This window comes from Polyodon spathula, chromosome 19, assembly GCF_017654505.1.
Source record: "Polyodon spathula isolate WHYD16114869_AA chromosome 19, ASM1765450v1, whole genome shotgun sequence".
NCBI lineage: Eukaryota > Metazoa > Chordata > Actinopteri > Acipenseriformes > Polyodontidae > Polyodon > Polyodon spathula.
This window is the reverse complement of record NC_054552.1, coordinates 11,321,412-11,347,578: the sequence shown is the minus strand read 5'-3', so window position 1 is coordinate 11,347,578 and position 26,167 is coordinate 11,321,412. Positions and strand designations below refer to the sequence as shown.

At 39.9% G+C, this 26,167-nt stretch overlaps 1 protein-coding gene across 1 annotated transcript in view; it reads left to right on the top strand.

Moving 5' to 3' along the window:
* LOC121295123 (39S ribosomal protein L23, mitochondrial-like) overlaps window positions 1-25,796 on the top strand; it is a 40,718-nt gene extending 14,922 nt beyond the window's left edge. Inside the window, exons 3-5 of the mRNA XM_041219536.1 lie at window positions 84-166; window positions 2,248-2,321; window positions 25,431-25,796. Of these exons, the coding sequence (XP_041075470.1) occupies window positions 84-166; window positions 2,248-2,321; window positions 25,431-25,595 (322 nt within the window). The 3' untranslated portion in view covers window positions 25,596-25,796. The remainder of the gene's footprint in view (window positions 1-83; window positions 167-2,247; window positions 2,322-25,430) is intronic.
* The last annotated feature ends 371 nt before the right edge of the window (window positions 25,797-26,167 follow it).

Sequence of the window (26,167 nt, the reverse complement as noted above, 5' to 3'; positions counted from 1 at the left end):
TGGGGTCAGGCTGCCATTTACATGTACTCTTCTCTTTGATAAGGGGATTTGCCAACCGTTTTATTTCATTGTGTTTTCTACAGGATGACCAAGTGTGATGTAAAGAACTACCTTGAGAAGATATACAATGTTCCAGTGGGAGCAGTCAGAACTAGAATCCAGTACTGTAAGTATAAATTATTATTGTTGTATAAATGTATTGTTGTGTTATTATCCCCTGCTAGGTATGCCTATCCACATAAAAAAAATAATTTGATACTTGTGTGTGAGATTTTGATCCAGCTGAACATCTAACTTTGAAGAAACAATTCGCATTGACACAAACTCACAGGTTTTTTTTTTTTTTTTATCTTTTGAAATGTAAAAGTTCTTAAAAGTGAGCTAATCCCTCTGCTAGATTGGCAGCACCATGCAAAGAATGTCCAGTAGTTTTGTTACAATAAATGCCAATGCAATCCCTCAAGAAGACCTCAGAAATAAACAAAGCAGAATACTGGCACCAAGGAGACAGAGCATTTTGAGAAAGTAACTCAGTAAGGATACCTTTTTGTTTGCAGTTAAAACAGATACTTTTTTTTTTTTTTATCTTACTATTTGAGTAAGATAAAAGTTCACTTCCTGTTTTACAGGTAATAGGGACCCCATTTGAGGCCAACATTCAAAATCTTTGCTGGAAGCAGGAAACAATGTAACACAAGAGCTCCGCAGGGAGTGGACTCCAATTGTGTTTGGAGTCTGAAACAAGCCTAGAGTGAACTCTGTAGCTCATTTAGAACAAAAGCTATTCATCTGTAATAAAAAAATAAAACAATTAAGGTTGCATTTTTGACCAGAACAATAGGACCTCTTATCTTTAATTTATGAGTGATTGGAGATCTACAGTCCAGTGTGTTTTGGCTCGCGGAAGTTGCACCCTTCTGTATTGATTTTGAACAGAACAGTACTCTGTCAAATGTTTCATGAGTGGTAAATGGTTATACTGTAGGAGACAGTAAAGATTGGTATGGAAAGTACATACAGTAACGAAACCCTTTCTTCATCAATGCTGGGTATTTTGGAAGATGTTACTATAGTTACAAATTTCTAGGAAATTTTATTTGTTCTCAGTGTTGATAGCTACATTCTCAAACACAAGCTTATAGTTGAGGGAACATAAGAATTAAAAAAGGACTGGTGGTTGAGATGTTTCCATAATACTGAGAAGAAAATTACAGTTGTGTGGTTAGCCCTTTACAAATTGACTGGAAACAGAGGCCATGGTGGAAGAGGAGATCAACACTTGTGGAGTTCTTTATACTGCTGTCACCTACACTCGTCTTTGTTCCCTGCAGTCTGAGTGGAATAACAACAAGTTTTCTTTTTCCTATGTTCGATTCTTGTCCCGGCAATACAGAAATGGGCATTTGAAAGAAATAAGTTAGGGCTTTGGCAATTGCATTGACACAAACATTTTATCAAAATTTACAGCAGTAATAATGGTACATTTGGAGGTCTGGATAATACAGTTGTAAATTGAGCTAGTACATGAAAGCTACTACATTTATTAAAATGATTGTGCACAATTCCCCACAACATATAAACAGCAGAGGACAGTTTGCAGTCAGATTTCACAATCAAAAGAGTTGATGTTTGTTTTCCATCCAGTATGCAACAAATCAAAAGCCATCTGTTTTTTTATTTCTTTTCAGCAAAGCTCAGTCACACTAGAAGTTTAGTAATTTGGTGAAGACACAAAGGAAAAGCAATAGTAATCAAGCAATTTAATATATTCCCAGTTTGGGAACTGATTTTTTTGAGTGTAGAACAAAGAAGAATTAGGGGAGGCTTGATTTGAAGTTTTAAAAATCTTACAAAGAAAAAAATATATTAAATTAAGCATAGGATAGAGGGTAGGAGACACTGCTTTACTCGGTGGTGAGAGCATGTGACGGGTACCAGGCTGTGTTGTTGATGCTGAATTATTGGGACCCATTTTGAAAGCATCACCTCTGGGATCCGGACAAGCATTATTTGGCCAAATGGCCTCCTTTTGTTTCATGCGTTAGAAGGAAAATTACTTTAAATTACTGGAAAACAGGATTTTTGAATTAGTCATGGAAAAGTTCCATCTCGGTTAAACCATATTCTGGAACAGTGTTTCCTCCACAAGCAAGCCCCTTTAACTCTGACACATACCCACCAATGGAGCATTTTCTCTGATGAGTGGAAGAGTTGTATGTTATGTGTCCTCTTTCTGATCTTTCCCAGGTACGAACAAGAAAAGAAATCACCTAAGCCAGAGGGTGAAGCGGCCTGATTACAAAGTAGCATACATACAACTGGTGAGTATAAATTAAGCAATACAAAGTGGACTGCAAATAGTCACCCTCATGATGTTTGAGTAAGTAGCTTCAAATGTCATTTTAATTGATTCCTTGCATTTCGTAATTGTTGTCTCTATCCCTCTGTACCTGGCTCTGAGTTTTATGTCTCAGTGCCCTGCACTAGACAGACTTTCTCATTTCATTCAATAGTACCTTTCAACACTGCTGGCCCACCTACTCTACAGGCTGCCTAGAAAAGCAAACAACGTGATTTTACTTTATTTCCATAAACGTGTGTGTGTGTGCTTTAACTTTGACCAGACCATCTTGTTCCATCTAATTGAGTCCCTTTCTCATTAATTCAGCCAATGACAGTCCCATTTTTTTTTTTTTTTTTTTTTTTTTTTTTTTTTTTTTCTTTTCACTACGTAGAATTTCACTATTTTCAGTGGGCAGTAGTACACTATGGGGCTTAAAACTGAGGTCTGGTTCCAATTTAACATCCCTCTCTCAAATTTGATAGGTGTCCGCACCTGGTTTGGGGGACTGATTGTATTATTCACATATTTAGAGTTGAACTCTCCTCTGCATTACATCACTTTGCATGGGAGATTCTGGTGAAAAGGAGCAAATGGAACCTACTCATTGCAGCGAGCCAGGACTCATTAGCGTTTGTATATACGCTAACACAAACTGAGGGGCGTACCACGATAGTTAACCAGGGGAGCATACCCATTGGGGAAACCATTTAGACATTTTATATTTGCAGGCTTATAAATGTATCTTATGAGAATTAGGTACAGGGCAATGAGAGTATGTGTCTTGTGATAGAACTCCCTGCTTTGTTGTCAACTACTCTCAACACCCCTCTGGTATTTATTTATTTTCTTTTTCTCTCACAAACTCTTACTGCTCTCCCGGGACAGAGGTCTGGGAAAACAAGCAGTATTCAATTACATGCCAGACTTTTTAGAGGAAATAAAGTGCAAAGTACTGTAGTTTATTGTCTAGGACAGCTCGTTTCACATTGTGATATATTGGAGAACCAAAATAATTGGTAGGGTTTCCAATCAAAAAAATAAATAAATAACTGAAGGAACATGGGAGATTACTACACTGAACAAAAATATAAACGCAACATGTGAAGTGTTGGTCCCATGTTTCATGAGCTGAAATAACCATTTTCCATACACACAAAAAGCTTATTTCTCTCAAATTTTGTGCACAAATTTGTTTACCTCCCTGTTAGTGAGCATTTCTCCATCGCAAAGATAATCCATCCACCTGACAGGTATGGCATATCAAGAAGCTGATTAAACAGCATGATCATTACACAGGTGCACCTTGTGCTGGGGACAATAAAAGGCCACTCTAAAATGTGCAGTTTTGTCACACAGTACAATGCCACAGATGTCTCAAGTTGTGAGGGAGCATGCAATTGACATGCTGACTGCAGGAATGTCCACCAGAGCTGTTGCCAGAGAATTGAATGTTCATTTCTCTACCATAAACCGCCTTCAGCGTCGTTTTAGAGAATTTGGCAGTACGTCCAATCGGCCTCACAACCGCAGATCACGTGGAACCACCCCAGCCCAGGACCTCCACATCCGGCTTCTTCACCTGTGGGATCGTCTGAGACCAGCCACACGGACAGCTGATGAAACTGTGGGTTTGCGAACCGAAGAATTTGTGCACAAACTGTCAGAAACTGGGTCTCAGGAAGGCTCATCTGCGTGTTCGTCGTCCTCACCAGGGTCTTGACCTGACTGCAGTTCGGGATCGTAACCGACTTCATTGGGCAAATGCTCACCTTCGATGGCCACTGGCACACTGGAGAAGTGTGCTCTTCACGGATGAATCCCGGTTTCAGCTGTACCGAGCAGATGGCAGACAGCGTGTATGGCGTTGTGTGGGCGAGCAGTTATGGGGTTATGGTATGGGCAGGCATAAGCTATGGACAACGAACACAATTGCATTGTATCGATGGTAATTTGAATGCATAGAGATACTGTGATAAGTTCCTGAGGCCCATTGTCGTTACATTCGTCTGCCGCCATCACCTCATGTTTCAGCATGATAATGCACGGCTCCATGTCGCAAGGATCTGTACACAATTCCTGGAAGGTGAAAATGTCCCAGTTCTTCCCTGGCCTGCATACTCACCAGACGTGTCACCCATTGAGCATGTTTGGGATGCTCTGGATCAACGTGTACGACAGGTTGTTCCAGTTCCCGCCAATATCCAGCAACTTTGCACGGCCATTGAAGAGGAGTCGGACAACATTCCACAGGCCACAGTTAACACCCTGATCAACTCTATGCGAAGGAGATGTGTCGTGCTGCATGAGGCAAATGGTGGTCACACCATTTACTGACTGGTTTTCTGTTCCATGCCCCTACCATTTTTTATTTATTTATTTTTTTAAGGTATCTGTAACCAACAGATGCATATCTGTATTCCCAGTCATGTGAAATCCATAGATTAGGGCCTAATGAATTTATTTCAATTGACTGATTTCCTTATATGAACTGTAACTCAGTAAAATATTTGAAATTGTTGCATGTTGCGTTTATTTTTGTTCAGTCTACTTATTTTGTGTTCACTTCACCCCTGGCTCGTGGTGCTGTTTACTGTATTTTGTTGCATTAGAGGTACTGTGCTATTTTATTTTGGATGTTCTTAAGATGTATAAACACATCAGAACTCTTGAAAAGTTCGATTTAGTTTTCAACAAAATCTAAAAGCCCAGATAAACACATTTATCTACAAAAAGCTAGAAAGTGAAAACTGAACGCTGAAAAACAGAAGCCTGAGTCATACCCTTCTTACTCTCCCCAACAATTTGTTTCCCCCAACAGTGCCTCTTTAGCTAATTACCAGAGTTATTTATATAACTTTGAAAATATGAGATTCCATAGTAGATACCACTAAGGGGCAGCATTATTCTATGAACGGTTTTGTTGTTTGACATTAGCCTGCGGACCTGTGTCTTTTAAATAACATATATTGAGTTTCAACAGTAGCTTCACATACTTCAAGGTGCTTAAACTCATAACCCATGACAGCAAGCTGCTGTGGCATTGCTTGCTCAGATGTCAAGTTCTTTGGTGACTGAGGAAGAGGAAAACCAGACCAGGAGATGTTAAGAACTGGTTTAGTTCACACATGCTGTTAGCCTAAAACATATAGGGCCAGACAGTTATCTGAGTGGGGGTTGATAGGGCATATTCAGTGCTATCTGGGCTACCTTTTGTACTATCCTATATTATCTGTCTCAGTAGCTGATTTTTAAAGAGCTAGGAGCTTAGATTTTCTATTTATTCTCCCTATCTTGCCTTTTATTTATGTCTTAAATACATTTTCATTTTTCACATTTTGCTTAATATAAGGGCTTCAGCTCTAAATGTCTGTCATAGATATATGGAACCAAGGCTTGCTCGGCCAAAATGTTTTTGGAGAAGTAAGAGCCAGGACCACCTAGTGATCAGGTATTTTGCCATATTGTTTTGTGGGTGCAAACCAGACATAGCTCTCTTTAGAATGTGAAGTCTGACTGCAAACTCTCCTCTGCTGTTTATAGTATGTGTGGAATTATGAATAATCGAAAGTGATTTTTAATACAATTTAGTAGTAACACAAATAGTATATTTTGTAGTTCAATTTACAGTTGTATTACCTACATCTTCAAATGCACTGTTATTAATGCCCAATACACATTTAATTTTATTCAAATGTTTAAAATTTACACAGTGTGATATTGAGAAATATATATATATATGTATATATATGTGTGTGTGTGTGTGTGTATATATATATTGTAAGGTAGGGAGGGGGTTAAAATCCTTCCCTGCTAAAAACCTTGTGAGAATGCACATTTGGGTGTTATGGGGTTTAATTGTAATTGTTTTAATGATTTAGTTAATCCTCGGCACCTGATCGTAATTATAAATTAGAGACAGGTGCAGGGTATTTAAAGAGGCAGCCAGACTGATCGGGGCTGCTGAGTGAAGAGCCCGACTGCGTGTGTGTCCAGTCGTATTGAAGAGAGTGCTGAGAGAAGCCCGTTTTGGTGTTTGTCAGGTAAACGGCTTAGCCGTCCTGTGGTTTAGTGAGGAACCAGTCTATGTTTAGTCAGAGCTCCAAGAGGGAGCTAGGCATTTGTTTTGTTTTCATTTCTGTGTTTATTAAAAAGTGCGCGTCAGCGCCGTAAAAAATCAATTTTTGTGTCCTGGGTCTGGTCTTAAAGGGGCAACGAACTCCGTGAGTGCGAGGATCGTTTACATATGGTACCAGAAGTGTGTGTGGGCGCCCCTATGACCCAGTAAAATGGAAACCCTAGAGGAATTGGTCGCTTTGATAGAGAGAAACACTGCTGCTCAGATTGAGCAGAATAAGAGATGGAGATTGGAACTTGGATTGCCAGAGCCAGAGCCGACGGAGCTGGATCTGCTGCTCCAAAAATGGGAGCAGGCAAGACAAGCCCAGCCGCCGCTCCCAGAGCCCAGAGAAGAGGAGCCGCCGCTCCCAGAGCCCAGAGAGGGAGGAGCCGCCGCTCCCAGAGCCCAGAGAGGAGGAGCCGCCGCTCCCAGAGCCCAGAGAAGAGGAGCCGCCGCTCCCAGAGCCCAGAGAGGGAGAAGCGATGAACAAAGAGGAGGAGGTGAGGTGCCCACCTCCATCACCCCAGCGAACCAGTCCGGCACTGCCAGTTGCGGTCCCTTGCCCCTTGCTCCTGGACACCCTGCCGGTCTTCCTAGACCTTCCTGCGCTGGACCTGGAGCCCAGGAGTCTGCAACATTGGCCACAGCTTTTCCCCTGGTTCCCTGCTCCGCTCTTCCCGAGCACCCAGACGTCGCTGGGCTGCTGCCAGACGTCGCTGTCTCCCCCTGTTAGCTGCTTCGCTCCCCCTGGGTGATCGGACATCGCTGCGCCGGTCCCCAGTGGAAGATCTCTGTCCACTGCTGCATCCTCCTGTTCCCCGGTCGTCACTTCGGTCGGCCCTGTCATCCCGGTGGGGTCCCTTGTCGCCGGTTCATGGTCCCTTCCCGGAAGTGCCGGAAGGTTCGACCCACCCTCAAGTCCGCCCGTGGAAGAGGGCGGAAATGGACATTTCGGGACTTGAGTGTGGGTGGTTGTGTTTTAGGGGAGGGGGTGGCCTTGGTATGGCCGATCAGTGTTTCACACTTGAGGGGGAGGATGTGTAAGGTACCAGGGAGGGGGTTAAAATCCTTCCCTGCTAAAAACCTTGTGAGAATGCACATTTGGGTGTTATGGGGTTTAATTGTGTAATTGTTTTAATGATTTGGTTAATCCTCGGCACCTGATCGTAATTATAAATTAGAGACAGGTGCAGGGTATTTAAGAGAGGCAGCCAGACTGATCGGGGCTGCTGAGTGAAGAGCCCGACTGCGTGTGTGTCCAGTCGTATTGAAGAGAGTGTTGAGAGAAGCCCGTTTTTGTGTTTGTCAGGTAAACGGCTTAGCCGTCCTGTGGTTTAGTGAGGAACCAGTCTATGTTTAGTCAGAGCTCCAAGAGGGAGCTAGGCATTTGTTTTGTTTTCATTTCTGTGTTTATTAAAAAGTGCGCGTCAGCGCGTAAAAAATCAATTTTTGTGTCCTGGGTCTATCTTAAGGGGGCAACGAACTCCGTGAGTGCGAGGATCGTTTACAATATATATATATATATATATATATATATATATATATATATAATATATATATATATACACACCACACATACTCACACACTAATATAAATTGCTTTAAATTACTGTAATTCACAAAAAGTAACACACAAAAAACCTTCCTTTCATGGAATGTTTTACACCAGGGCATTTTATAGTTTATATTTTGTAATACTATTACAAAAGCTAAAAAAAGTTATAGCAATTTTAGCTTTATATCTATGACAATCAGAATTTTAAAACTTTAAAAGAACACCCTAAAGTTGTAAAATGTTATACTACCACAGTATGTATTCTGTTATTCAGATCTATCCTTTGGTCAAAACACCTTGGTGCTGTTAGAAAAATGTTTTCTGGCACACCATTAAAAATGTATTTAATACTAATGATTATTAAAAATATGGAGTTTGTACAGAACTAATTCTTCACTTACATAAGAGTTTCAATACTATAAATAACAAGAATGAGTAGACTGTCCTACTGCAGTCGCTTGTCTCTGCTATTGAGAAACTTGTATTCTGTGTCGTTGACAATTTCCTTCAAAACCATTATTGTAGGACAGTATAATCAGTTCACAAAAAGATCTTCCTCAGACACTTTGGTAGGGGTGCAGGTAGCATCACTTGGTTGAGAGGCATGTTTGCAGTAGAAACATGCAAAGACAACACCACGGTGATGATGGTGACTGACAGCATATAGATGGAATGTTCCGGTGTGAGGCTGGGCGAGGAAGCTGAGCAGGGCGTTGAATAAGAAGGTGTTCATATGCAAATGCCCTTTTCCTTCATTTTGATGAAAGGAGCACGAACATAGTGTTAACTGTTGTATACAGTAATTACAATATTAATGCTGTAGGATAATGTAATGGACCTAAACCTCGGTAAACCACAAAACCAGTATACCCACTTGCCCCTAGTTGACAGTTCTCCAGGTACTATATATTTCCAAACCCAGTGTAAGAAGGAATGTCTTTTTATTGTCTATTTTAGTTTTGCTTCTTGTCATTCCAGTGAACCCAAGAATAAAATCATATAAAATCCCCCCTTCCCTCTCCCCAAATAACGCTTCAGTTGGACTGCCCCGTAATGCAAGTCCTCACATGTTGCAGGCATTTGGTTGTGACAGCTGGACCACCCCCAACAAATCTCACTGAAGACTAGCACAGTGCTGCATGTTTCTTACTTGGAGGGTGATTCTTTAATCTCGGAGAGTATACAACTTAATCACAGAGAACTGGGTTAGAGGCCCTCCAAAGCTTACAAAAATACATGTTTAATATATTGGCACAAATCTATTCCTAGTAGCTGATTGATCTGAGAAGTTTGTCTAGTCTTGTCGTTAACCCTTTAAAGACCAAGCGTTTTTCAATGGGATACTCTCTCAGGACCAGGTTTGTTTTTACTGTATGACTCTTCCTATAAAAATCCACTTTTTTTTTTCAGAACACACTGGCGAACACCATAATTTTTTTTTTTTTCAACACTATATTTAGTTTAAAACAAACCAAAAAAAAAACAACATTTTTTATAAAGTATTCTGCTTAGAGTGTTATTCTAAGGCCTTGGGGACCTTAAAACAGTTCTTGAAAGCACAGTTGAAAAATATTGACGTTTGGGCAAATTACAAGACATCGTTTCACCTGAGTGATCTCTTTTTACACATTTTTAGCTGACTTTACCTTTCTATCTTTGAAATTCATCAAAAAAATATTTATTTATTGGGGTTTGGGACAATAGAGAATATTTAATTAAAACACTCACACACACACACACACACACACACACACACACACACACACACACACACACACACACACACACACAGTGACAATGTGCCTATAGAATGCCCACACCCCCTTTTTCACATTTTGTTGTGTCAGTGCCTCAGTTTCGTGCATTTAAATTAGTATTTTTTTCCACTTATCTACACACCGTACTCCACACTGTTAAGGGGAAAAAAGTTATATATTAAATACAAAACTAAAAGATCATAATTGGATGGGTCTACACCCCCTTGAGTTAATACTCGGTGAAAGCACCTTTGGCAGCAATTACAGCTGTGAGTCTGTTGGGATAGGTCTCTACTAACCTCGCACACCTAGATTTGGCAGTATTTGACCGTTCTTCTTTATAAAACTGTTCAAGTTCTGTCAAGTTCCTTGGGGAGCGTTGATGGACAGCAATCTTCAAGTCATGCCGCAAATTTTCTGTTCCTTAGCCACTTCAGTGTAGCTTTTGCTGTGTGTTTTGGGTCGTTGTCGTGCTGAAAGGTGAACTTCTGTTTCAGTTTCACCTTTCTTGCAGAGGGCAGCAGGTTTTCCTCAAGGACTTCAATGTACTTTGCTCCATTCATTTTCCCTTCTATCCTGACAAGTGTTGGGTTTGCGCCAAACATAACGCTTTGCATTTAGGCCAAAAAGTTCCATTTTAGTTTCGTCAGACCACAAAACTTTTTGCCACATGGTAACAGAATCTCCTGAGTGTTTTTTAGCATACTTCAAACAGTATTCTACGTGTGCTTACTTGAGCAATGGCTTCCTTCTTGCCACTCTTACCATACAGTGCTTGGGATATTGTTGTCACATGCACACTTTGACCAGTCTTGTTTATAAAAGCCTGTAGCTCTTACAAAGTTGCCATTGGCCTCTTTGGTAGCCTCTCTGATCAGTCTCCTTTCTTGATCACCCAGTTTGGACGGACGGACGGATCTAGGCAGGGTCTTGGTGGTGCCATACATCTTCCACTTAATAATCGTCTTGGCTGTGCTCCAAGGGATATTGAAAGCCTTTGATCTTTTTTATACCCATCCCCTGATCTGTGCCTTTCAACAACTTTGCCCCAGTTTTTTTGAAAACGCCTTGGTGCTCATGGTTGAGTCTTTACTTTTGAAATGCACTACCCAGCAGAGGGAACCTACAGGAACTACTACTGAATTTATCCTGAAATCATGTGAATCACTACAATTTAACACAGGTGGAGGCCACGTAACTTGGTGTGTGATTTGGAAGGCTATTTCAGTTTTTATTTTTAATTAATTTTCTACAAATTTCTAGAATGTTTTTTTTCGCTTAGAAGTTGTGGGTAGGACAGGTAGATAAATGGGAATTTTTTTTTTTTTTTAATTAATGCATTTTAATTACAGGCTATAAGGCAACAAAAGGTGAACGTTCTGAAAGGGGATGTAGACTTTCTGTAGATACTTGCTGAAGCGGTTTTTATGTTAGCCAACGAGGTGTTCACTTGTGGCTGCAGTAATACACTAGCAAAAGTCACAAGGCAGTGACGTCAGCTCCCTAGCAACAAACTCCTATATTGAGAATGGATTTCTTTCAATGCAGCGGGTTTGGGCATTTAAGAAAGGAGACTGAAGTAGATGAGAAGCAATTATCCTCCCCAGTAAGAATTAAAACGGTGCCCTGCTTTTTATACTAAAATGAGAAAAAGCAGGTACGTAGAGGACTTATACTGGACCCTGACGCCCCCGATAAAATGAGGGAGTGGTTGTACAGTATTTGTTTTTCTATGGGTCTCTCACTATATCGCGGCCCTCGATATATAGCGGATTTGTATTGGACCCCGACACCTGCGATATATCGAGTCTATATGTCGCATATACACACTCGCAGACAAAAGTATTTGGGCATTTAAAAATAAAAAAATAACAAAAAAAAAACACAAAGAAAGTGATTTGTATAATTTCTAATTGTTCTATTGAAAGATATAAATAAATGTAGAGATTCAGCTGTATAATAACAGCAAATGATTACATAACATGCATACAATGAAAAATAACATGCAAAAACTAATTTAATACATTGACAAAAATATTTGGGCACCCTTACATTAGTATTTTGTATGCCCATTCTTTCCTTGCTTTATAGCTTGCAGCCTTTTTTTTTTTTTGTATTTTGAAACCAGCTCCTGACATCTTTCTGGAGATATTTTTACCCGTTCTTCAACACATGCTGCTTTGAGTTCTGCAATTGACTTTGGTTTCCTTTTTGCAACAGCAGCCTTCAAGTCAATCCACAACATCTTGATGGGATTCAAGTCTGGGGACTGAGATGGCCAATCCATAACTGCAATCTTCCTTTTTTTTTCAGAAATTCCTTTGTAGACTTTGCAGAATCCTAATAAGCCTTCTAGCACCGGGTAACAAGTAAGAGTACAAAATATCTTTATTTTGCAGCATTCATTGATCCTTCTACAATGTCGCCAATGACTGAGGAAGAAAAACGAGCCCATACCCTCACACAGCCTTTGTCATGTTTAACACTGACAATTGTTGCTTTCTTGGTGAAAAAAGTTATATTTTGGATTTGTCTGACCATAAAATTTGGTTGAAGAAATCATCAGACATCAATTATTCAATAGGAAACTCCAATCGATTTATTTTGTATATTGTTTTTAACAAAGGTTTGCATCTTGGTTTTCACCCATGGACATTCATCTTGTTAAAGTATCGTTGAATTGTTTGCACGTGAATTTCTTGACTTCTCTCAATTGTTGATGGCATAATGACTTCAGAATGGAATGTTAACTTCAAGAGGTTCCAAAGTGCCTAGTTTTTGCTTCCTGGCTGCATTTGTCACATAGCAGTGATTTATCCCACAAAATTATTTAATCCTAAAGGTATTGGTGATAGCACACACACAAAAACCCTTTGTTGTACACCTATGCTTTATGAGAAAATGTTCCAGCAAAACACAGAACCTTGTTTAACTACACTTCATATTTACTTAATTTATTGTTATTTGGTACGACTGAAAAGGTTAGTAGCCTTCTGTTACTGGCTGTGTTGAACCAGCTACCTGAACAAGAAATACAGTGGCTCTCAAAAGTATTCACCCCCCCCTTGGACTTTTCCACATTTTATTGTGTTACAACATGGAATCATAATGGATTTAATTAGTTTTTGCCATTGATCAACACAAAAAAGTCTATAATGTCAAAGTGAACAATAAAATATGCAAGTTGTTCTAAATTAATTACGAATACAAAACAGAAAATAATTGATTGCATAAGTATTCACCCCCTTGAGTCAGTATTTGGTAGTGGTACCTTTGGCAGTAATAACAGCCATCACTCTATTTGAATAAATCTCTACCAGCTTTGCACATCTGGACACTGCAATTTTTGTCCAATCTTTGCAAAATTGCTCAAGCTCCGTCAAGTTGGATGGGGACCTTTGGTGAACAGCAATTTTCAACTCTTTCCACATATTCTCAATTGGATTGAGGTCCGGGCTTTGACTGGGCCACTCCAGGACATTAACCTTTTTGTTTTTAAGCCACTACAGTGTGGCTTCGGCTGTATGTTTGGGGTCATTGTCCTGCTAGAAGATGAATCTTCTCCCAAGTCCCAGCTCTTGCAGACTTCAGCAGACACTTTACTGCATCCATTTTACCCTCTATCTTCACAAGCTTTCCAGGCCCTGACGCAGAGAAGCATCCCCCTAGCATGATGCTGCCACCACCATGCTTCACGTAAGGATGGTGTTCTCAATGATGTGCGGTGTTAGGCTTGCATAGCGCTTAGCGTTGAGGCCAAAAAGCTCTGTTTTGGTCTCATCAGAAGAATCTTTTTCCAGTTGGTCTCAGAGTCTCCCACATACCCTCTGGCAAACTCTAGCTGAGATTTGATGCAAGTTTTTTTCAACAATGACTTTCTTTTTGCCACTCTCCCATAAAGGCCAGTTGAAGACTGTAACTCCTTTAGAGTTGCCATAGGCCTCTTGGTGGCCTCTCTGACTAGTGCCCTTCTTGCCCAGATACTCAGTTTTTGAGGATGGACTGTTCTGGACAGATTCACAGTTGTGCCATAGTCTCTCTATTTCTTAATAATGGGCTTTACTGTGCTCTGGGGGATATTCAGTGCCTTGGAAATGTTCTTATATCCTGTCCCTGATTGGTGCTTTTGAAGAACCTTATTCCGGGTTTACTTTGAATGTTCCTTCATCTTCATGATGTAGTTTTTGTTAGGAAGTGTATTTTCCAACTGTGGGACCTCACAGAGACAGGTGTATTTAAACTGAAACGCCTTAATTGCACCCAGGTGGACTCCATTCAACTAATTATGTGACTTCTAAAGACAATTGGTTACACCAGTGCTTATTTAGATGTGTCATAGCAAAGGGGGTGAATACTTATGCAATCAACTATTGTCTGTTTTATGTTTGTAATTTAATTTAGAACAATTTGTAGATTTTATTTTTCACTTTGAGATTATGGACTTTTTTTGTGTCGATCAGTGGCAAGAAGTCCTAATTAGATCCATTTTGATTCCATGTTGTAACACAATAAAATGTGGAATAGTCCAAGGAGGGTGAATACTTTTGAGAGCCACTGTATTTGCAATATGGGAGCTTTGTCATGGCATTTTCTGGTAAAATCGATCAATGTTCCCTTTATCCTCAGTGTGGTCCAACATATCTTTCTCTCTTAACGGCAATATTATTTAATATTACATGCGTATACATGGTGATACGGTTTATGCGTACAATTACGCGGGCATGTAGTTGCATAATTCCCGGGGTTGCAATTATAAACCTCAAATACAAATCTGTTTGGTTTATAATTTGCACTCACATTGTGTGCTGCATACAAGAACCTTTGTTGGGGACAGGTATGCTCCTATTACATGCAACTCAACAATCTGGCATGGAGTAACCCAATTACCATGCTCAAGCATGCAGTGTCGTGTCAGTAACCATTTCATTTCAGTAATTTTACAAACCCTTTCAAAGCTTCGTATCACAGAGACTGGGGCGGTTTCATAATTGTAGGGTTTTATTAACACTGCATGATAAATTGTAGCTGCCCTTTACATTTAAACACTATGTACCAAATGAAGGTAGACATCAGTCTCTCCTACTTTCATTCTAAGAAGAGACCTTTGAGGTTTTGTAAGCGTGTGATTTAGTTAGTCCAATAAAAGGTATTGCTTCTCCTTCTTTTGTCTATCATCACTGGACTGATATGGCTACCATTTCATCTATCACTTAATTAATTTAGAAAGCAAAGGATTTTTTAATTGACCAGATTTTATTACCTTGGAAGAAGTCCAATTGTACTGTCACGACACTACGTGCTTGAGTATGGAGTGACCCAATTACCATGCTAGCTTGTTGAGTTGCATGTAATAGGAGCTCACCTGTCCCCAACAAAGGTTCCTGTATGCAGCACACAATGTAAGTGCAAATTATAAACCAAACAGATTTGTATAATATGTTTATAGTAGTGAGAGGAGTGCTTTTGATGTACACTTCAACTGTGACCAAAGATGGTTGCCAAATTGACGTCATTGTAAATTTCTAGTTGACAAAGTCCTAAAGCTTTTGAAACACAATATTTCCTTCATTCGTCGTTCTATTCTGTGATTTCCAAGTTCAAGTTCCATTGTGGGTGTCGTACAAGATAAATGAACCATTTTGTTTGTTATTTTACGAACCCTTTCGAAGGTTCGCATCACAGAGACTGGGGCGGTTTCATAATTGTAGGGGTTTTATTAACACTGCGTGATACATTGTAGCTGCCCTTTACATTTAAACACTGTACCAAAGTCAGGGTTATATGTTTGTCTCCAGAGTTATAGATACATTTAGTTGCAGTTGTTATGCTCTTGTTGTGTGATGTGGATTCAGTTTAGGTCTTCAATTCTCATGTGTATTGAGTAAAGTGTGTTTCAGGAATTCGTTTATTCACTAATTAATCCAAAATACAAGCAGGTTGGTGGGTGGCATGGATGTTTTGATATCAAATGACCTGATATCGAATGATGAGATATGCTGCCGTTGCTAGCCACTAATGTAATTGCTTTCTGATTTTGGAGAGGGTATACTTTAGGTACATGACATAGTTGACACTGAAGCTATTTGAGTTGTAGTTGTCAGATTTGAGCAGAGGAGAAGTCCTTTCATCACACTGCAGGAGGAAGGGTGCCTTTGAATGGGTTAACGCCCCAGTACCGGATGGACAGCCACTGTTGGTATAGAACTATGATTTGTGTTTCCTTGTTACAAATGTTATTTATAGTGATTTTTGGCAGTTGTATCAATCTACAGACATAACTACAGTTCTGCATAGGGCATGGACAATTTATGTTGGGTCAGTAATACTAGTGTATGCTTTTCAGTGTGTTTTAGTAATTATTATTATTATTATATTATTATTATTATTATTATTATTATTTATTATACTATGGAAATTGCTTCACCCTTTAATGGAACTGCCATGCAGTATACAGTGGCTTGCGAAAGTATTGACCCCCCTTGGCATTTTTCCTATTTTGTTGCCTTACAACCTGGAATTAAAATGGATTTTTATTTGGATTTCATGTAGTGGACATACACAAAATAGTCCAAATTGGTGAAGTGAAATGAAAAAAATAACTTGTTTAAAAAAATTATAAAAAATAAATAACGGAAAAGTGGTGCATGCATATTTATTCACCCCCTTTGCTATTAAGCCTCTAAATAAGATCTGGTGCAACCAATTACCTTCAGAAGTCACATAATTAGTTAAATAAAGTCCACCTGTGTGCAATCTAAGTGTCACATGATCTGTCACATGATCTCAGTATATATACACCTGTTCTGAAAGGCCCCAGAGTCTGCAACACCACTAAGCAAGGGGCACCACCAAGCAAGCGGCACCATGAAGACCAAGGAGCTCTCCAAACAGGTCAGGGACAAAGTTGTGGAGAAGTACAGATCAGGGTTGGGTTGTAAAAAAATATCCGAAACCTTGAACATCCCACGGTGCATCATTAAAGCCATTATTAAAAAAATTGGAAAGAATATGGCACCACAACAAACCTGGCAAGAGAGGGCTGCCTACCAAAACTCACAGACCAGGAAAGGAGGGCATTAATCAGAGAGGCAACAAAGAGACCAAAGATAACCCTGAAGGAGCTGCAAAGCTCCACAGTGGAGATTGGAGTATCTGTCCATAGGACCACTTTAAGCCGTACACTCCACAGAGCTAGGCTTTACGGAAGAGTGGCCAGAAAAAAGCCATTGCTTAAAGAAAAAAATAAGCAAACACGTTTGGTGTTCGCCAAAAGGCATGTGGGAGACTCCCCAAACATATGGAAGAAGGTACTCTGGTCAGATGAGACTAAAATTGAGCTTTTTGGCCATCAAGGAAAACGCTATGTCTGGCGCAAACCCAACACCTCTCATCACCCCGAGAACACATCCCCACAGTGAAGCATGGTGGTGGCAGCAGCATCATGCTGTGGGGATGTTTTTCAATCGGCAGGGACTGGGAAACTGGTCAGAATTGAAGGAATGATGGATGGCGCTAAATACGGGGAAATTCTTGAGGGAAACCTGTTTCAGTCTTCCAGAGATTTGAGACTGGGATGGAGGTTCACCTTCCAGCAGGAAATTGACCCTAAGCATACTGCTAAAGCAACACTGGAGTGGTTTAAGGGGAAACATTTAAATGTCTTGGAATGGCCTAGTCAAAGCCCAGACCTCAATCCAATTGAGAATCTGTGGTATGACTTAGATTGCTTTACACCAGCGGAACCCATCCAACTTGAAGGAGTTGGAGCAGTTTTGCCTTGAAGAATGGGCAAAAATCCCAATGGCTAGATGTGCCAAGCTTATAGATACATACTCCAAGAGACTTGCAGCTGTAATTGCTGCAAAAGGTGGCTCTACAAAGTATTTACTTTGGGGGGGTGAATACTTTTGCTCGCTCAAGTTTTCTGTTTTTTTGTCTTATTTCTTGTTTGTTTCACAATAAAAAAATATTTTGCTTCTTCAAAGTGTAGGCATGTTGTGTAAATCAAATGATACAAACCCCCAAAATCAATTTTAATTCCAGGTTGTAAGGCAACAAAATAGGAAAAATGCCAAGGGGGGTCAATACTTTTGTAAGCCACTGTACTTGCATAAATTCACATTTCTATTGATAGTCTTTTGTTTTTTTAAATCTGTATCACATTCTATGTAGGCTCACTTCATTTAAAGTCACTTCAATTTTTTATTTGACTGCCATCTTGAAACAAGGTCTTTTATTTTTTTTTTGGTATCACTTTTCTAATGCTGAACAACATACTGAAGATTGAAGTTGTTTAAAGATGGTGCCTCTTGTAGGCAACGTTCCATAGTAAGCATTTCATTGTGGTTGTTCATTGTAGGTAGAATTTCTGTCTTTAGTTTGGCATTACTACTTTAAATTATTCTCATCTGAAATGTTACTTCAATGCAGATTAACATTTCATCCGTGCTTCTTGCCCTGGAATTATATTGTTCTAAGGACTCTCTTCTCATATTGTTCAGATTCTTGATACACTTGGATGAGTTTTTGTTTAAAGTGTGGATTTTGTATTCCCAGAAATGGAGTTAAATCAACATCGTCAGAGCTCTGAGGCTCTCTTATTGATTTAGGAGCTTCTGCTAGTAGAGAAGAGAGAACAAAAAGAAGTGCAGCTTGTATGGCATACCTCGAGGATTCTTGGAAGACTTGTGTGTCTGAGGAAAACATTATGCTTCTCATTATCCGTGATTTGGATTTGAATCCTCCTGTTCTGGTAAAGCAGTTATACAGAAAAAAACTCTGTGTGCTTAATTGTCAGGTGTTGCAGTAGATTCTTCTTGAACACATTCTGTACACAAAATAGAAGGGTGTTATTTCACAAAAAAAAAAACAACAAGGGTATTGCTTACAGTACAGTATCTGGGGAATATATGAAAACATCTGTCTGTATGCCAGACTTGTTAAAATCGGTATGTGGGTTGAGGTGATTTATTTATTTATTTTTCTAGCTATGGTTGTAGATGTATCTTACTGGTATACTTTATGAAGCCCCCACTTTATAAGGCAGGACTTCATACAGATGAACCAGTTGTATAGGATGGCATGGTTGTGGCTCCCATTTGGTTAAACGTATCCTTTAGTGTGAGAGCTAAATACAGTTTTAGTAAGCTGTGAGCTTCTTTGATTGTTTAGTTATCAATGGTTTTTCATTGGGACTGCCAAGACTGAAAGGACACTACAGAAATCAATTTTCTGAGGTAAAGGGGAAAAAATGACCCAGTCCTTCTGCATTGATTTCTGTAATTTAGGTCACTAGCATCTCAGCTGCTTGTCATAATAGGTGGTGCACATCTGCCCACTCGACCTGCTTGGGAGCTGTTCTTTGTAGTGGTGTTTTTCTGCAAACATTCCGTTCCAGGAACCGAATGTTATGTGGACACATTGGTAAATGCAGCGACATCGTTGATGGAGGATTCAGTTGCACAGGCACGGAGAGCGGCGAGCCTTCTGCTTTCCTATGATTGTAACTCAGTGGCTGATAGCTTCTATCGATCTAGTGGATCACATGGCATATCATACTAGACTATGAGATGCAGACAAGGGGATTTCCTAATTTCACTTCAATAATTTGTTGGTCAGTCAGTTTGCAAGTCGTGTCAGATCCACTCAGTAAAGTTCCAATAACGTGGTATCCAGTAGAAGTTAACCTTTTCACTGTGATTTTGTTTCTACCTCTGGACAATGTCAGTGACAAATATATTCTTCACACATACATTTTACTTTAGGTTTACAAACCACTGGACATTCCCTGTTGAAGATGCCCCCTGTGGGGCTCTGTTTTTGTTCACAAAAACTCCCATTTTTAGTTTGTTACAGTTACAGCTGGATTGTTTGCTAAATCTGTGAGGAGAACTCTTCAAATGCAGTACGCTGTTCACCAAGCATTAAGTTGCCCCTGCCTCTGTGCTGGGGACTTAATAATGAGTAGTACAGTACAGTAGTACAAAAAAATTCTAAAAAATAAATAACGGAAAAGTGGTGCGTGCATATGTATTCACCCCCTTTGCTATTAAGCCTCTAAATAAGATCTGGTGCAACCAATTGCCTTCAGAAGTCACATAATTAGTTAAATAAAGTCCACCTGTGTGCAATCTAAGTGTCACATGATCTGTCACATGATCTCAGTATATATACACCTGTTCTGAAAGGCCCCAGAGTCTGCAACACCACCAAGCAAGCGGCACCATGAAGACCAAGGAGCTCTCCAAGCAGGTCAGGGACAAAGTTGTGGAGAAGTACAGATCAGGATTGGATTATAAAAAAATATCCGAAACTTTGAACATCCCACCATTACCATTAAAGCCATTATTAAAAAATGGAAAGAATATGGCACCACAACAAACCTGGCAAGAGAGGGCCGCCCACCAAAACTCACGGACCAGGCAAAGAGGGCATTAATCAGAGAGGCAACAAAGAGACCAAAGATAACCCTGAAGGAGCTGCAAAGCTCCACAGTGGAGATTGGAGTATCTGTCCATAGGACCACTTGAAGCCGTACACTCCACAGAGCTGGGCTTTGCGGAAGAGTGGCCAGAAAAAAGCCATTGCTTAAAGAAAAAAATAAGCAAACACGTTTGGTGTTCGCCAAAAGGCATGTGGGAGACTTCCCAAACATATGGAAGAAGGTACTCTGGTCAGATGAGACTAAAATTGAGCTTTTTGGCCATCAAGGAAAACGCTATGTCTGGCGCAAACCCAACACCTTTCATCACCCCGAGAACACCATCCCCACAGTGAAGCATGGTGGTGGCAGCATCATGCTGTGGGGATGTTTTTCAATCGGCAGGGACTGGGAAACTGGTCAGAATTGAAGGAATGATGGATGGCTCTAAATACAGGGAAATTCTTGAGGGAAACCTGTTTCAGTCTTCCAGAGATTTGAGACTGGGACGGAGGTTTACCTTCCAGCAGGACAATGACCCTAAGCATACTGCTAAAGCAACACTCGAGTGGTTTAAGGGGAAACATTTAAATGTCTTGGAATGGCCTAGTCAAAGCCCAGACCTCAATCCAATTGAGAATCTGTGGTATGACTTAAAGATTGCTGTACACCAGCGGAACCTATCCAACTTGAAGGAGCTGGAGCAGTTTTGCCTTGAAGAATGGGCAAAAATCCCAATGGCTAGATGTGCCAAGCTTATAGATACATACCCCAAGAGACTTGCAGCTGTAATTGCTGCAAAAGGTGGCTCTACAAAGTATTGACTTTGGGGGGGGGGGGGGGGGGGGGGGGGGGGGTGAATACTTATGCACACTCAAGTTTTCTGTTTTTATGTCTTATTTCTTGTTTGTTTCACAATAAAAAATATTTTGCATCTTCAAAGTGGTAGGCATGTTGTGTAAATCAAATGATACAAACCCCCAAAAAATCAATTTTAATTCCAGGTTTTAAGGCAACAAAATAGGAAAAATGCCAAGGGGGGTCAATACTTTCGCAAGCCACTGTATCTTAAACTTTTGAATAAATGAAACTCTTACATTTTAGCTGTGCTTTAGGTGAATGCACTCAGTAATCGTAAAGCTTTGGGAATACTAAAATAGTACCCAGATCTGTGCACTGCAATGCGAGTAGCACTTTAAAGAGTAGAGCGAGCATCCTGGATAGTGCTTTCTCCATAAGTGTGCCGAAGTGCCCATGCATGAACTTCGTTAAAGGAACTTTTATTTTTTGTTTTTACTTATTAATGTATCTTGTACATGAATGTCAAAGTTTTCCTTTAATATTTATGAATCAGATTTTAAAAGCAACAAGGTACTGTGTGATAAAACCAGAGATCTTGACATATGTGTGGTTTATTTTTTGGGATGTGAGTTTTCTGTTATCCTCGTAGAGAATGAATATATGTAGGCAACCAGTACGTAATACAAATAAAAACAGATACAGTAACATTCATTACAAAAGGCAGTTTTCTATTGCTTGAGCTACTTTTGCTGACATGTTACATTATTCTGATAAGAGTGCCATCTGATTAGCTGTCCAACTTACACCAGTTTGACTGTGGCCAGTATTTTTTGACCCCTTCCCTCAGAACTAAATGCACTAATTAGGACCGGGGGGGGGGGTCATAAAATGGATTTGGTCAGAATACAATTATTACAGTTAATATGATATTCCCAGTTAACAATCACAGTACAGCTTTTTAAATATTTTATAGTACTATTCTGTTATACAAAAGTGCTGGTTAACTTATCCATTAAGGCAGGAGGGTAGAAAAGCATGGTTTGCAATGTGATGGATTACCAGAGGTATTTTCAAAACTCCAGCCCTTTCATTAGTTCTATAGAGGGAAGCTAGCCTTGTAGTTTGTGTTATAAAAATGGTTGGAGTGTGAAAAATGTGCATGTTTTTGTGACATGTTATACTGCAGTTGACACAGTGGACAGGCATGGTAGTAATTTACAATGTGGAAGGCTACATACACAGAAGTATTATGGATTTTCTTGTTACTGCATCTTGTAAAGCACTTTGTGATGGCGGTCCATTATGAAAGGCGCTATATAAAAAAGATTGATTTATTTATCCGGGGGGGGGGGGGGGGGGGGGGATGATCCAGTTATTGGATGTATGTCTAAAAAAAGAGAAGAGAAAACAACTTAATTAGGATGTGTACCAACAAATATGCATATAGGTAACTCTCCAAGTTCTCCTAGTTAGTACAAATGGACAGCATACAGCTAAGACAAACTTCACAGACCATGGTGATTACCCCCCCCCCCCCCCCCCCCCCCCCCACCAAGTAACATTAGTATAGGACAAGACAATTCCATTTTTGCTTTGAATGCTTAGCATAAATTGGAAAATTAACAGTGTAACAAAATGCTGTATTTCAGACTATAATTGTTTAATGAAGGAATGGGGTAACCAAGAAAAATGTCATAATCCATTTTTATTTTGTGTTATTTATGTCTTCAAATTTTACCACAAGCAACTTAAATAACTAGTTAAATGTTTGTTAAATATAATTTAATACAAGTAGGAATGTTTTTTAAATACACGTTATAACAATTTTAAATGTCACAGTCTGTCCTATACATAGGATAGCCTTGTTGTCAATCAAAAAATATTGTAAAAAATACAGGATGTTTGTTAATACAGTCCATTAGAGTCGGAAGGTGTATTAAAAACATCTTAAGCAGAAGTTAAGCATTGTTAATCAACAACGATATACAGCCAAGTAAATTCCTAAAGTCTCTTTGGCGCACACTGCTGCAAAAAGAAAGCATTGTGTTTACACTTCACGCTGCAATGCAGATAAGCACAGTAGAGATTGACTTGTCTCGAGTTGCCACGGTCTTACCTTGGTACCAGGTAACTCTTCAGTGGGGGACCCACTGTACAATTACTTTAACATGGAAAAATGGAAAAAGCAATAGACACCTGTGACAGGGTGCTTGTGTCACATGTGTGGATAGCCGCTGCTTAAGCAGTACAGAGAGACAATGGAGGTGGAGTTGAAATGCCAGCACAGGTGCGCAGGATTTATTTACACAAACAGAAAGTAAACAAAGAGATCATGTGACATTACCAGCGATAGTAACGCACAGAAGACATATACAGCAAGCTGTACAAAATGCAAAATAAAACAGTACAAACAATACAAATAAAAGGTGCCACACATGGTGAGCGCTATCCTTATAAACGATGCGTCCCCCTCCAGGAACCGGCTACACTACGTAACCCTCACTGTACATTACGTGGGATCACCAGCCCCCAAACTAACCTACTTATGAGCCGGTACAACTCTTACGACGACTCCTGCTGCTTCATATGGCATTGCCTTCACAAGCACCGCTTGCAGTTTCAGGATTGCATAGCTGTAGTTCCTACAGCGGGGACACACTCCTGAGTATACACGGCTCCCCTCTGAAGCATGGCTTTGCAGCCACCCAGAGCCATCTCCACCGGATGTTTTTAAACTGACGGACCCTTGGTCAAGAAGAAGACCCGCCCACCTGCTGATTTGAGGAGCAGCACAGCCATTCACTCGCTGTCCTTCCCCTCATCAAGCCTAGCAGGCAGCCTGTTTCAACTTAGTGCCTGTCTGTAAACAGTAATTTAATCGCACAAATCAGTTCCAATAAACCCATTTCCACATACAAATTTCACCAACACTAATTCCCCATTGTGCAAATTCCAGCATCCTAAAGGTATGGTTTAAATGCCTAAGCACATTAGATGGTTTGTAACTGTTAACCAAAGAAGCATGGTTATGAAACAACTTGATCCACTTAGTTTCAAAAAGACAGCTGTGCCTCGCTGAGGGCCAGTGTTGCACAGTGAGAAAAGTAAACAGGGTACATGGGAAACATGTGCATTGAAGAATCTCCTGGAAGTAACACAGTTAGAGGAGATTCATTAAAATCGTATTGATCCTACCTGAATTCTGCCTCTGCACTTTTTTTTGTATCTTGGGTCCTTGCTTGCTGTCATGAGTAAGAGCAGGTTGATTCTCCTTCCTAGAATCCTACTGGAAAATGGTGACATACACAGTCGAGAGTTGACCTCTAAATATGTGCATAATACAATCAGTACCCCAACCTATGACCATCTCTGGTACGTAAATATTTGAAAGGCCAGAAGTACACCAGTACACTAAAGATTCATTTTCATAATTGTGGTCTACAGTTTGTCAATATAGTTACAGTTACGGATACTCAACTAAAAATGGTCTTAAACCTGTTCCCCCCCCAGTAGTTTTTGAATTGACTAAACAGCATTATCTTGACAATCATGCCACTCTGTGCTATTGTCTTATTAATATTGACTTTACACAATTTAACATGTATGCATGGACATTTTATTGCCTGTTGATTACTGTTGCACATTAGACTTAAAAAATAGGGGGGGAGTAAGGGTATAGCAATATATTGTGTATCGATGAATTGTGATACTTTGTTTACATGATGGGCGGCAAGGTGGTTAACACTGCGGATTCACAACGCCAGGGTCCTGGGTGCGATTCCGGCCTAGGGGTCTGTCTGTGTGGAGTTTGCATGTTCTCCCCGTGTTCGCGTGGGTTTTCTCCGGGTACTCCGGATTCCTCCTACAGTCCAAAGACATGCTGTTCAGGTTGATTGGTCACTAAATTTGCTCTGTGTGAGTGTGTGACTGGCGTCCCATCCAGGGTGTAGTCCTACCTTGCGCCCTGTGTCTGCCGGGCTAGGTGCCGCTCACTGCAACCATGTAAAAGGATAAAGCGGTTAATCATAGTGGCTAGATGGATGTTTACATGATATTTTATTGCAATAGAGGTATGTATCATTTCTATTGAGGGTTAAGACCAAAAGCATGATATTGCTTGTTGTAGTTTGCAAAATTGTTGTTTCATAGAGTGTTTTGTGTTTATAGATATGAATAAATAATGCCCCCATCTCAGATTTTATTTATGTCTTTTAGTAAAACAGCCAGCATTTAAATAATCATTTGATCCTATTATGCATCATATAAGTACCCTCATGTGTAACGTGAGATACCTACATATCATGATCTGAATTGAATCGTGGTATTAGTGGATCGTTACACCCCTAGAGGGCAGTCTGTACCAACAGTCATTTTCTTCTAGCTGTTGGCTAATGCCAACATTGATTTCGAGTCCTAATGGTATATATGTTTTTTAGGCTCAACAACAGACGTTCCAATTCCCGGAAATATTCCCACAGAAAGACACAGCTCTTGAGCCAGGCTCCGTGGAGGAAATGCAGGACCAGTTCATGCAAGACGAACAACAGAGACAGAAGGCTGACCCCAGACGAGGAGGGGTGACAGAGTGGTTTGGGCTTTGAAAGGGAGAAAATGAAATATACCAAGAAAAAGCACCAAGAAGTGGAGCCAGGTGGAATAGCGGATTGTGTTCCAAATTATTCTGGAAACTTAATGCACTTGATATGTTAGTCAAAAACAAGTTCTCCTGAAGACTAGGTCAATTTCCATGAGACTTTTGTGTGTGCATTTTTTGTAGCATTTTAAAAATAAAATGTAAATTGTCTACATTTGATCTTCCAGTTGATTAATTTTAATTTTGCAATTCAACAATATGTATACAATAAAGTGCATTCCATTGTAGCCAGCTCCACCTACGTGAAAGGCAAATATTCATTCATGCATATATATATATATATATATATATATATATATATATATATATATATATTATATATATATATATATACACACACACACACACACACACACACAGTGGTTTGCAGAAGTGTTCACCACCCCTACCAATAATGTCACATTTTGATGAATTACAAATAACTTTTTTTTTTTATTCAAAGCTGTAATGGTTGAACTGAACACTGTTATATGAGGAGGTTAAATGTCAGCCAAACTAGTAAAGAAAATGTACAAAATG